This window comes from Ornithodoros turicata, chromosome 2 (genome assembly GCF_037126465.1).
Source record: "Ornithodoros turicata isolate Travis chromosome 2, ASM3712646v1, whole genome shotgun sequence".
Lineage (NCBI taxonomy): Eukaryota > Metazoa > Arthropoda > Arachnida > Ixodida > Argasidae > Ornithodoros > Ornithodoros turicata.
In genome coordinates this window covers 595,178-609,273 of record NC_088202.1, presented here as the reverse complement: position 1 = coordinate 609,273, position 14,096 = coordinate 595,178, and the positions used below count along the sequence as shown (strand labels likewise).

General features: G+C 47.7%; 1 protein-coding gene across 1 annotated transcript; it reads left to right on the top strand.

Annotated features, from left to right (window-relative positions):
- The first annotated feature begins 1,142 nt into the window (after positions 1-1,142).
- LOC135386464 (histone H2A-like) lies at positions 1,143-1,639 on the top strand. Its single transcript, XM_064616369.1, has 2 exons — positions 1,143-1,207; positions 1,423-1,639. Exons 1-2 carry the CDS (start codon positions 1,143-1,145, stop codon positions 1,637-1,639), a joined length of 282 nt encoding a protein of 93 aa, XP_064472439.1.
- The last annotated feature ends 12,457 nt before the right edge of the window (positions 1,640-14,096 follow it).

Sequence of the window (14,096 nt, the reverse complement as noted above, 5' to 3'; positions counted from 1 at the left end):
CACTACGCGTCTGAAGACGCCCGCTCGTTATCTAGCATTCACACGAGTCATTTTCCCGGCGGCTGTCAGTTTTCCGATCCCTTCTGTATTCGCGCTTGAATTTCGTGTCTAGCGTAGGATGGACCAATAATGAAAGAAAAACTTCTTGCGCTTGGGCTCCTTGTGGATGGTTCACAGTGCATTCACGTGAGAAACGGGACAAGATATGGGCCAAAGAATAAGTTCCGAAGAAGCGCTATGGAATGTAAAACAGCATTAACCCAAATCTCCGCGTGGGCAACCCAAACGCCTGTCGGAGTAGTTTGATAATATACGTTGTCACATTCGGTTTTATTTTCCACTAATGAAGCGTATCTCGATGCTGAGCATAAATATAGGCGCTATATACAGCGTGCCGACAAGTGATGGACTGGCGATGAAGCTGTGATGTCGAGCTATAGGTAGTCAAAAATTAATTAAATTAAATTAAATCAAATTATTTTTTATTTTCCTTTCGGTAGAACGAGTAGCTTCCAATTATTATGTTTTTATACATGTATTGGAAAGGTGCAAGCGAACGATTATGTGTAGTCAACGTCTGTCCAGCGAAAGAAATATCCACGTTTATAAAATTCATGCTTTGTATTCCGTGTCTGTTTCGTCTGACGTAGAGAAAAAAACTTCCTATGCAACACTACATTGTAGGCATCTATCTATGCATTGCATAATTGTTCCAAAGCTGCTGCGCGGGTGTGTCGTTGCACCACTTTCGCGGTAAAGCCAAGCATCGTTGGCGTTCCAATTCAGAATTGGCCATAGTACAGTGAATGCCCTTGTATGGGACACATACAGAACAATCCTGATGAAATAAAAAGCCCGTGCGATAAGTATCCGTTGCGTCACCTTCTCCTTCTGCCGGCAGCAGACGCCGTCGGTCGTCAGAATCTGTGCCGGGAGGACAAGATATCCGGCTGCCTCCGACTGCCGCTCCGGAGATCAGAAAGTGGTGACGTGGCGAAGAGCGCCGGTCACGTGGCATCAGAGAGCGGTGACGTTCCCTGCCGCCTGAGCGTCAGCCGGCAGAAAACTGACTCGTGTGAATACAGGGTTAGAGTTGGCTGTTTGTCTTCTTGCAGTTTGTCGTTAACCTCTATAGCGTCCACATGGCAGGTGGTGGAAAAAGTGGCAAGACCAAGGGAAAGAGGAAGTCTTCGTCCGCACAACACGGGTCCAGTTCGCCATCGGTCGTATCTATCGTCTCCTGAGGAAGGGCAACTACACCGAACTCGTTGGGTCCGGAGCCCTTGTTACCTGGCAGCCGTGCTCGAACTGCCGCGCATCGCGACTCCTAGCAACAACAAGACGAGGACCATCCCCCTCACTTATAGTTGGCTCTTGTCTTCTTGCAGTATGTCGTTAACCTCTATAGCGTCCACATGGCAGGTGGTGGAAAAAGTGGCAAGGCCAAGGAAAAGAGGACATCTTCGTCCGCACAACAGGGGTCCAGTTCGCCATCGGTCGTATCCATCGTCTCCTGAGGAAGGGCAACTACACCGAACGCGTTGGGTACAGAGCCCTGGTTTACCTGGCAGCAGTGCTCGAGGTGCCGCGCAACGCCGCCCGCAACAGCAAGACGAGGATCATTCCCCGTCACTTATAGTTGGCTGTTGTCTTCTTGCAGTTTGTCGTTAACGTCTATAGCGTCCACATGGCAGGTAGTGGAAAAAGTGGCAAGGCGAAGGGAAAGAGGACATCTTCGTCCGCACAACAGGGGTCCAGTTCGCCATCGGTTGTATCTATCGTCTCCTGAGGAGGGGCAAGCACACCGAACGCGTTGGGTCCGGAGTCCTGGTTTACCTGGCAGCCGTGCTCGAACTGCCGCGCAACGCCGCTCCAAACTACAAGTCGAGCATCATCCCCATCACTTATAGTCGGCTGTTGTCTTCTTGCAGTTTGTCGTTAACCTCCATAGCGTCAACATGGCAGGTGATGAAAAAATACCAAGGCCAAGGGAAAGAGGATGTCTTCGTTCACACAACAATGGTCCAGTTTGCTCTCGGTCGTACCCATCGTCTCCTGAGGAGTAGCAACTACAGCGAACGCGTTGAGTGCGGAGCCCTGGTTATACCTGGTAGCCGTGCTCGAACTGCCGCGCATTGGGCTCCTAACAACAAGAAGAGGAGGATCATCCCCCGTCAGTTATAATTGGGTGTTGTCTTCTTGCAGTTTGTCGTTAACCTCTATAGCGTCAACATGGCAGGTGGTGGAAAAAGTGGCAAGGCCAAAGGAAAGAGGAAGACTTCATCCCACACAACAGGGCTCCAGTTCTCCATCGGTCGTACCCATCGTCTCCTGAGGAAGGGCAACTACACCGAACTCGTTGGGTCCGGAGCCCTTGTTTACCTGGCAGCCGTGCTCGAACTGCCGGGCATCGCGACTCCTAGCAACAACAAGACGAGGATCATCCCCCGTCACGTATAGTTGACTGTTGTCTTCTTGCAGTTTGTCGTTAACCCTCTACAGCGTCAACATGGCAGGTGGTGGAAAAAGTGGCAAGGCCAAGGGAAAGAGGACGTCTTCTTCCGCACAACAGGAGTTCAGTTCGCCATCGGTCGTATTCATCGTCTCCTGAGGAAGGGCAACTACACCGAACGCGTTTGGGTCCGGAGCCCTGGTTTACCTGGCAGCAGTGCTCGAGGTTCTGCGCAACGCCGCTCGCAACAACAAGAAGACGAGGATCATCCCCCGTCACTTATAGTTGGCTGTTGTCTTATTGCAGTTTGTCGTTAACCTCTATAGCGTCAACATGGCAGGTGGTGGAAAAAGTAGCAAGGCCAAAGGAAAGAGGAAGACTTCATCCCACACAACAGGGCTCCAGTTCTCCATCGGGCGAACCCATCGTCTCCTGAGGAAGGGCAACTACACCAAAGGCATTCGGTCCGGAGCCCTGGTTTAGCTGGCATACGTTGTCGAACTGCCGCGCAACACTGCTCGTAACAACAAGAAGACGAGGATCATCCCCCCGTCACTTATAATTGGGTGTTGTCTTGTTGCAGTTTGTCGTTAACCTCTATAGCGTCAAACATACCCAGGCAGAAATCAGGACTGGTTCCCAAATGGTCCCCAAGTGGTTCCATTTGCAGTTGAATGGTCCCAGATAGGTCCCCAAGTGGTATTAATGGTCCCACTCTGGCTTTAAGCGGGTTCCATTCTGGTCCCAGATGGGTCCCCAAGTGGCGTTAGTGGTCCCATTCTGGCTTTAACCGGGTTCCATTCTGGGCCCAGATGGGTCCCAAAGTGGTGCAGTGTTCCCACTCTGGCTTTAAGCGGGTTCCATTCTGGGCCCAGATGGGTGCCAAAGTGGTGTGTGGTTCCCACTCTGGCTTTAAGTGGGTTCCATTCTGGGCCCAGAAGGGTGCCAAAGTGGTGTGTGGTTCCCACTCTGGCTTTAAGCGGGTTCCATTTTGGGCTCAGATGGTTCCAGCACTTCCAGCTGAAGCCTCACAGGTACCATTTTGTTCCCAGAATGGTCACTTGAGACTCCAAGTTGGGCAGCTTCCCAGCTTTCCCCTTTGAGATTTCATCTTGTCCACACTCGCCATATATCCTTCTGGTTTTGTTTGGTCTATTACTCTGATCTATTTTAGCACATGCATGATCTCTTTTTATTGCTGTTTATCCAGGTGCGTGCGTCTGCGATCAAATATATGCTGTATCCCTGTAACTCCAATTCGAGCACATATTCTCATCTGAAGGTGCATATCATAACACATTAAGTACCAGAGAAAGGTAAAAAATACATCTCAACAACAACAAAAATTAAGCTAAATAACTAGAAGAAAGACAACGAAAAAAGAAAGAAAAGGTAACTGCAGAGGCTGATGCAATGTGGAGACGCTACGGCGGCTACAAATTCAAACTTCAAACAGCGAGAGCCGAGAGGGAGAGGAGAGGGCGAGAGATGCGAGAGTGGCAGGTGGCATGGCAGTTGGAGAGCTTGAACGCGTCGCAGCAAGTTGGTTTGGTCTTCAGTTGCCGTCGCAAGGATGGTGTATCTCCTGTGCAGTATTTACGTGTGTTTTAGTGGGCTTTGTAAGACAATGCGATGACAATGGTTCCTGTGCAACACATTGTCGATTTCCCGGAAGAGTTTTGACGCCAAGAAGACCTAAACGGCGTAGGGGCAAAACGCACTGTGAAACGCCAATCGGACTGCACGTCGCGAATGTTTGCAGGTATGAGTGATGACCGTGATGTTTTGATTGCTATTAAATACATGTTTCATTTTAGAAACTTAGGTGGAACTTGGAAGAGAAACAGGATAAGAAGATTCCGAACGTACGGTGAAGAGGAAGGGGGTGTCGCGACCTGCATGGAAAACAGGAGTGTCATGTGTCATCTTCTCTAAGAAAATACAAGATGTGAGGTGGCCAACGAACGAAAGCTCCCCGTGGTCCGTGAGTGCATCGCACAGTCAGGCATATGCTTTGTCAAGACACAGTGAGTGATCAGACTTATAATACGTGGTATGTACATGTAGAGATGTATTGATTATTTCTTTCTGCTCAGTGTATGCTTTTGGCAGAATAAACGGTATTTAATTGAGCAATATGTGCATTTCTACGCATTATTTTCAGTCATGCATTCAGTGGCCCCTGCTGCTAAGTGGTCGGATCCCGGACCACTTAGCAGAGGGGACCACTGGATCAATTCCACTGGTTCCAGTTCAAGTGGGACCATCGTGAAGCTGGTTCCACTTTCAACTGGTCCCAGTCAGTAAGTGCGACACACTCAAAGTGGGACCTGTCCAATAAACCACTTTGAAGTGGTCCCACTCCAGAGCGGTCCCATTCTGAAGTGGTTTAACGAACTGGTCCCCCATGGGACCACTTGGCAAGTGGGACCAGAGTGGGACCATTACCAGAGTGGGACCAGTTCGTTAAACCATTTTGAAATGGTCCCATTCCAGATTTCTGCCTGGGTAGCAGGTGGTACAAAAGGTGACAAGACCAAGGGAAAGAGGAAAACTTCGTCCGGACAACAGGGCTCCAGTTCCCCATCGGTCGTATACATCGTCTCCCGGGGAAGGGCAACTACACCGAGCGCTTTGGATCGGCAGCCCTGATTTACCTGGCAGCCGTGCTCGCGGTGCTGCGCAACGCCGCTCGCAACAGCAAGAACACGACGGTCATCCCCCATCACTTATACCCAAAACGCACTGTCGCACACAATCTGGAGCGGTCCGCAATCCTGGTTGGCGTAATCCCGCTGGGCACGCCGTACCGTCCGCACTTCACGTTCGTGATCTTGGTTTTCATTTGCAGCCGTCTGGTGCAAGCTTTACACAATACCCCCAGAAGTTAAAAACTAAAAGAGAACACTGCTCCAGGATGTCTACTTTAAAGAAATTCACATTAATACAAATGAGATTGCAGCTGTTTCGGCGTTAATTGATGTTGTTTTCTTCGTCCAGCCCGCTGTCGTCGCCACCGTCTTGCCAACCCGGAACGGGCAGTGCGAGTAGCGAGAAGGCGAGGGTGAAAGGAAGCCACTGCGCCTGCGCCAACCCTCCTTGAAGTGTGTAATCATGTTCGCGAACGGGGACAATTGTCTGCGTTGTTGATCTCTGTCGCCGATGCCCGCTTTGTCCACACCTGAGGGTGATCACAATCGCTGCCTAATTATGATTGCGGGAGATGCCGATCCTGCATCGGTGTGTTTTGGGTTTTTGAGTTGGCTGATGTCTTCTTGCAGTTGGAAATGTTATTCCAAGCCGGAGCACAGGCAGACCACGAATGTATCGTCCACACAGGGTTTGCGGGCCACAAGACGGAATGTCAGTGAAACTAAAATTTCACTTTTTCGAAAAACCGCGAGGAGTTTGGGATATCTATGTTGCACACATATTCAGTGTTTCCTTATGAACACATCGTGTGAGTACTATTCCATACTGTAACACTGGAAAATCGGCGTAGCTGAGCTTTAACGACAAATTGCAAGAAGACAGCAGCCAACTCTAAGTGCCGGGGATGATCCTCGCCTTCTTGTTGTTGCGAGCGGCGTTGCCTGCCATCTCGAACACGGCTGCCAGGTCAACCAGGGTGCCTGATCCAACGCCCTCGGTGTAGTCGCCCTTCCTCAGGAGACGATGGGTACGACCGATGGGGAACTGGAGCCCTGTTGTGCGGGACGAGGTCTTCCTCTTTCCTTTGGCCTGGCTACTTTTTCCACCACCTGCCATGTTGACGCTACAGAAGTTAACAGAGTTAACGACAAACTGCAAGAAGACAACAGCCAATCTAAGTGAGGGGAGATGATCCTCGTCTTCTTGTTGTTGCGAGCGGCATTGCCTGCTATCTCGAAGACGGCTGCCAGGTAAACCAGGGCGCCTGATCCAACACGCTCGGTATAGTTTGCCTTCCTCGGCAGACGATGTATACGACAGATGGTGAACTCGAGCCCTGTTGTGCGGTACGGAGTCTTCCTCTTTCCCTTGGCCTTGTCGCCTTTCAACCACGTGCCATCTTGACGCTATAGAAGTTAACGACAAACTGCAAGAAGAGAACAGCCAACTCTAAGTGACGGGGGATGATCCTCGTCCTCTTGTTGTCGCGAGCGGCGTTGTGCGGCACCTCGAGCGCGGCTGCCAGGTAAAGCAAGGCCCCGGATCCAATGCGTTTGGTGTAGTCGCCCTTCCTCAGGAGACGATGGGTACGAGCGATGGGGAACTGGAACTCTGTTGTGCGGGACGAAGTCTTCCTCTTTCCTTTGGCCTTGCTACTTTTTCAACCACCTGCCATGATGAGGCTATAGAGGTTAACGACAAACTGCAAGAAGACAACAGCCAACTATAAGTGTCGGGGGATGGTCCTCGTCTTCTTGTTGTTAGGAGCGGCGTTGCACGGCAGTTCGAGCAGGGCTGCCAGGTAAACTACGGCTCGGGACCCAACGCGTTCGGTGCAGTTGCCCTTCCTCAGGAGACGATGGGCACAGCTTGGGACAAAAGTTTACGGAACACCGGGTTGTCGCATTTCTCCATTGGAGCGACACCCTAGCAGCAGTCAAGGACGGACACACATACTGAGAGATGAATAAAGTAGCGAGTCACCGGTTTTTTATTCCGACTCTTCCTGAAAGCCAGCACGGGTCCGCTCCGATGAAGAAATACGCCAGTGCCGTGTTCCGTAAACTTTTGTCCCAAGCTGTACGACCGATTGCGAACTGTACCCCTTTTGTGCGGACGAATACGTCCTCTTTCCCTTGGCCTTGCCACTTTTTCTACCACCTGCTATGTTGACACCATAGAGGTTAACAACAAACTGCAACAAGACAACAGCCAACTGTAAGTGACGGGGGATTATCCTTGTCTTCTTGTTGTTAGGAGCGTTGTTGCGCGACCGTTCGACTACGGCTGCCAGGTACACCAGGGCTCCGGACCCAACGCGTTCGGTGTAGTTGCCTTCCTCAGGAGACGATGTATACGACCGATGGGGAACTGCAGCCCTGCTGTCCGGGACGAAGCCTTCCTGTTTCCCTTGGCCTTGCCACCTTTTCCGCCACCTGCCATGTTGACGCTATAGAGGCTAACGACAAACTGCAAGAAGACAACATCAAACTCTAAGTGACGGGGGATTATCCTCGTCTTCTTGTTGTTGCGAGCGGGCCTCGAGCACGGCTGCCAGGTAAACCAGGACTCCTGGTTGATCGCTCTCGCTGTAGCTGCCCTTCCTCAGGAGACGATGATGGGGACCAATGGGGAACTGGATCACTGTTGTACTCGACGGAGTCTTCCTCTTCCCTTGCCCTTGCCACCTTTTTGAACATCGGCCATGTTAACGCTATAGTGGTTAACCACAAACCGTAAGAAGAGCCAACTCCAATTCTGTAGCTTTTCTGTAGCTTAGTGCAAATTAAAGGAGAATACTGAATCATTCGTAGCGGCTGAGGCGTTTCGTTACTTAAGGTAAGCCTCCCTCGTGACTGTTTCTTTTTGAAAACATAGGAGTATCTGCATGCAGTACAGCTGAAGGAGAAGATTTAGTCACAAGAAGTCTAGAGCTTAGTGCAAATTAATGAGAGATATTGAATCATTCTGTAGCGGCTCACGCTTCTCGTTACTTGAGGTTCACCTCCCTCGTGACTGTTTCTTTTGGAAAACATGCGTGTATCTGCATGCAGAACAGCGGAAGGAGTACATTCAATCACAATAATTTTGGAGCTTAGTGCAAATTAATGGGGGATATTGAATCATTCTGTATCGGCTCACGCGTCTCTTTACTTGAGGTTCGTCTCCCTGGCGACTGTTTCTTTCGGAAAACATGCGTGTATCTGCATGCAGAACAGCGGAAAGAGTACATTCAATCACAAGAATTTTGGAGCTTAGTGGAAATTAATGAGGGATATTGAACCATTCTGTAGCGGCTCACGCGTCTCTTTTCTTGAGTTTCGCCTCCCTCGTCACAAGTTTCTTTTTGAAAACATGCGTGTATCTGCATGCAGAACAGCGGGAGGTGTACATTCAGTCACAAGAATTCTGGAGCTTAGTGCAAATTAATGGGGGATATTGAACCATTCTGTATCGGCTCACGCGTCCCTTTACTTGAGGTTCGTCTCCCTCGTGACTGTTTCTATTTGAAAACATGCGTGTATCTGCATGCAGAACAGCGGAAGGTGTACATTCAATCACAAGAATTCTGGAGCTTAGTGCAAATTAATGGGGATATTGAATCATTCTGTAGCGGCTCACGCGTCTCTTTACTTGAGGTTCGCCTCCCTCGTGGCTGTTTCTTTTTGAACGCATGGGTCATGCAGAGCAGTTGAAGGGGTACATTTAATCAGAAGAATTCGGGAGCTTAGTGCCACTTACTGGGGAATACAGAATCGTTCCGTATCGGCTCACGCGTGTATTTACATTAGTTTCGTCTCCCTCGTGACTGTTTATTTTTGAAAATCTGGGTGTGGCTGCATGCAGAACAGCTGAAGGAGTACATTTAATCAAACGTATTCTGGAGCTTAGTGCAAATTAATTTGGAATATTGAATCATTCCGTAGTAGCTCACGCGTCTCTTTTCTTGAGTTTCGCCTCCCTCGTGGCTGTTTCTTTTTGAACGCATGGGTCATGCAGAGCAGTTGAAGGAGTACATTTAATCACAGGAATTCTGGAGCTTAGTGCAAATTAATGGGTGATATTGAATCATTCTGTAGCGGCTCACGCTTCTCGTTACTTGAGGTTCGCCTCCCTCGTGACTGTTTCTTTTTGAAAACATGGGTGTATCTGCATGCAGAAAAGCCGAAGGGGTACATTCAATCACAAGAATTCTGGAGCTTAGTGCAAATTACTTGGGGACATTGAATCATTCTGTAGCGGCTCACGCCTCTCTTTACTTGAGATTCGCCTCCCTCGTGGCTGTTTCTTTTTGAACGCATAGGTCATGCTGAGCAGTTGAAGGGGTACATTTAATCAGAAGAATTCGGGAGCTTAGTGCCACTTACTCGGGAATACTGAATGGTTTCGTATCGGCTCACGCGTGTATTTACTCTAATTTCGTCTCCCTCGTGACTGTTTCTTTTTGAAAATCTGGGTGAATCTGCATGCAGACCAGCGGAAGGTGTACATTCAATTACAAGAATTCTGGACCTTAGTGCAAATTAATGGGGGATATTGAATCATTCTGTATCGGCTCACGCGTCCCTTTGCTTGAGGTTCGTCTCCCTCGTGACTGTTTCCTTTTTGAAAATATGGGTGTATCTGCATGCAGAACAGCTGAAGGAGTACATTTAATCAAACGTATTCTGGAGCTTAGTGAAAATTAATTTGGAACATTGAATCATTCCGTAGTGGCTCACGCGTCTCTTTAAATGAGGTTGGCCTCCATCGTGACTGTTTCTTTTTCAAAACATGGGTGTATCTGCATGCAGAACAGCGAAAGGAGTACATTCAATCACAAGAATTCTGGAGCTTAGTGGAAATTAATGAGGGATATTGAACCATTCTGTATCGGCTCACGGGTCCCTTTACTTGAGGTTCGTCTCCCTCGTGACTGTTTCTTTTGGAAAACATGCGTGTATCTGCATGCAGAACAGCGGAAGGAGTACATTCAATCACAAGAATTTTGGAGCTTAGTGCAAATTAATGAGGGATATTGAATCATTCTGTAGCGGCTCACGCGTCTCTTTTCTTGAGTTTCGCCTCCCTCGTGACGGTTTCTTTTTGAAAACATGCGTGTATCTGCACGCAGAACAGCGGAAGGAGTATATTCAATCAGAAGAATTTTGGAGCTTAGTGCAAACTAATGGGGGATATTGAACCATTCTGTATCGGCTCGCGCGTCTCTTTACTTGAGGTTCGCCTCCCTCGTGGCTGTTTCTTTTTGAACGCATGGGTCATGCAGAGCAGTTGAAGGAGTACATTTAATCACAAGAATTCTGGAGCTTAGTGCAAATTAATGGGTGATATTGAATCATTCTGTAGCGGCTCACGCTTCTCGTTACTTGAGGTTCGCCTCCCTCGTGACTGTTTCTTTTGGAAAACATGCGTGTATCTGCATGCAGAACAGCGGAATGAGTATATTCAATCAGAAGAATTTTGGAGCTTAGTGCAAACTAATGGGAGATATTGAACCATTCTGTATCGGCTCGCGCGTCTCTTTACTTGAGGTTCGCCTCCCTCGTGGCTGTTTCTTTTTGAACGCATGGGTCATGCAGAGCAGTTGAAGGAGTACATTTAATCACAAGAATTCTGGAGCTTAGTGCAAATTAATGGGTGATATTGAATCATTCTGTAGCGGCTCACGCTTCTCGTTACTTGAGGTTCGCCTCCCTCGTGACTGTTTCTTTTTGAAAACATGGGTGTATCTGCATGCAGAAAAGCCGAAGGGGTACATTCAATCACAAGAATTCTGGAGCTTAGTGCAAATTACTTGGGGATATTGAATCATTCTGTATCGGCTCACGCGTCTCTTTACTTGAGGTTCGCCTCCCTCGTGCTGTTTCTTTTGAAAACATGCGTGTATCTGCATGCAGAACAGCGGAAGGAGTACATTCAATCACAAGAATTTGGAGCTTAGTGCAATTAATGAGGGATATTGAACCATTCTGTAGCGGCTCACGCGTCTCTTTACTTGAGTTCGTCTCCCTCGTGACTGTTTCTTTTTGAAAACATGCGTGTATCTGCATGCAGAACAGCGGAAGGAGTACATTCAATCACAAGAATTCTGGAGCTTAGTGGAAATTAATGAGGGATATTGAACCATTCTGTATCGGCTCACGCGTCTCTTTCTTGAGGTTCGTCTCCCTCGCGACTGTTTCTTTTGGAAAACATGCGTGTATCTGCATGCAGAACAGCGGAAGGAGTACATTCAATCACAAGAATTTGGAGCTTAGTGCAAATTAATGAGGGATATTGAACATTCTGTAGCGGCTCACGCGTCTCTTTTCTTGAGTTTCGCCTCCCTCGTCACTGTTTCTTTTTAAAAACATGCGTGTATCTGCATGCAGAACAGCGGAAGGAGTACATTCAATCAGAAGAATTTTGGAGCTTAGTGCAAACTAATGGGGGATATTGAATCATTCTGTAGCGGCTCACGCGTCTCTTTACTTGAGGTCCGCCTCCCTCGTGCTGTTTCTTTTTGAAAGCATGGGTCATGGAGAGCAGTTGAAGGAGTACATTTAATCACCAGAATTCTGGAGCTTAGTGCAAATTAATGGGTGGTATTGAACCATTCTGTAGCGGCTCACGCTTCTCGTTACTTGAGGTTCGCCTCCCTCGTGGCTGTTTCTTTTTGAAAACATGGTGTATCTGCATGCAGAAAAGCTGAAGGGGTACATTCAATCACAAGAATTCTGGAGGTTGGTGCATATTAATTGGAGATATTGAATCATTCTGTAGCGGCTCACGCGTCGCTTTACTTGAGGTCCGCCTCCCTCGTGGCTGTTTCTTTTTGAAAGCATGGGTCATGCAGAACAGCTGAAGGAGTACATTCAATCACAAGAATTCTGGAGCTTAGTGGAAATTAATGAGGGATATTGAACCATTCTGTATCGGCTCACGCGTCTCTTTACTTGAGGTTCGTCTCCCTCGCGACTGTTTCTTTTGGAAAACATGCGTGTATCTGCATGCAGAACAGCGGAAGGAGTACATTCAATCACAAGAATTTTGGAGCTTAGTGCAAATTAATGAGGGATATTGAACCATTCTGTAGCGGCTCACGCGTCTCTTTTCTTGAGGTTCGTCTCCCTCGTCGACTGTTTCTTTTGAAAACATGCGTGTATCTGCATGCAGAACAGCGGAAGGAGTACATTCAATCACAAGAATTTTGGAGCTTAGTGCAAATTAATGAGGGATATTGAACCATTCTGTAGCGGCTCACGCGTCTCTTTACTTGAGGTTCGCCTCCCTCGCGACTGTTTCTTTTGGAAAACATGCGTGTATCTGCATGCAGAACAGCGGAAGGAGTACATTCAATCACAAGAATTTTGGAGCTTAGTGGAAATTAATGAGGGATATTGAACCATTCTGTAGCGACTCACACGTCTCTTTTCTTGAGTTTCGCCTCACTCGTCACTGTTTCTTTTTGAAAACATGCGTGTATCTGCATGCAGAACAGCGAAAGGAGTACATTCAATCACAAGAATTCTGGAACTTAGTGGAAATTAATGAGGGATATTGAACCATTCTGTATCGGCTCACGCGTCTCTTTACTTGAGGTTCGTCTCCCTCGCGACTGTTTCTTTTGGAAAACATGCGTGTATCTGCATGCAGAACAGCGGAAGGAGTACATTCAATCACAAGAATTTTGGAGCTTAGTGCAAATTAATGGGGGATATTGAATCATTCTGTAGCGGCTCACGCGTCTCTTTTCTTGAGGTTCGTCTCCCTCGCGACTGTTTCTTTGGAAAACATGCGTGTATCTGCATGCAGAACAGCGGAAGGAGTACATTCAATCACAAGAATTTTGGAGCTTAGTGCAAATTAATGAGGGATATTGAACCATTCTGTATCGGCTCACGCGTCTCTTTACTTGAGGTTCGTCTCCCTCGCGACTGTTTCTTTTGGAAAACATGCGTGTATCTGCATGCAGAACAGCGGAAGGAGTACATTCAATCACAAGAATTTTGGAGCTTAGTGGAAATTAATGAGGGATATTGAACCATTCTGTATCGGCTCACGCGTCTCTTTACTTGAGGTTCGTCTCCCTCACGACTGTTTCTTTTGGAAAACATGTGTGTATCTGCATGCAGAACAGCGGAAGGAGTACATTCAATCACAATAATTTTGGAGCTTAGTGCAAATTAATGAGGGATATTGAACCATTCTCTAGCGACTCACGCGTCTCTTTTCTTGAGTTTCGCCTCCCTCCTCACTGTTTCTTTTTGAAAACATGCGTGTATCTGCATGCAGAACAGCGAAAGGAGTACATTCAATCACAAGAATTCTGGAGCTTAGTGGAAATTAATGAGGGATATTGAACCATTCTGTATCGGCTCACGCGTCTCTTTACTTGAGGTTCGTCTCCCTCGCGACTGTTTCTTTTGGAAAACATGCGTGTATCTGCATGCAGAACAGCGGAAGGAGTACATTCAATCACAAGAACTTTGGAGCTTAGTGGAAATTAATGAGGGATATTGAACCATTCTGTAGCGACTCACGCGTCTCTTTTCTTGAGTTTCGCCTCCCTCGTCACTGTTTCTTTTTGAAAACATGCGTGTATCTGCATGCAGAACAGCGAAAGGAGTACATTCAATCACAAGAATTCTGGATCTTAGTGGAAATTAATGAGGGATATTGAACCATTCTGTATCGGCTCACGCGTCTCTTTACTTGAGGTTCGTCTCCCTCGCGACTGTTTCTTTTGGAAAACATGCGTGTATCTGCATGCAGAACAGCGGAAGGAGTACATTCAATCACAAGAATTTTGGAGCTTAGTGCAAATTAATGGGGGATATTGAATCATTCTGTAGCGGCTCACGCGTCTCTTTTCTTGAGGTTCGTCTCCCTCGCGACTGTTTCTTTTGGAAAACATGCGTGTATCTGCATGCAGAACAGCGGAAGGAGTACACTCAATCACAAGAATTTTGGAGCTTAGTGCAAATTAATGAGGGATATTGAACCATTCTGT

Coding starts and splice junctions, on each gene's coding strand:
- LOC135386464 (XM_064616369.1), top strand. CDS start 1,143: ATGGCAGGTGGTGGAAAAAGTGGCAAGACCAAGGGAAAGAGGAAGTCT. Junction 1,208..1,422: donor TCTTCGTCCGCACAACACGG/GTCCAGTTCGCC, acceptor TCCACATGGCAG/GTGGTGGAAAAAGTGGCAAG.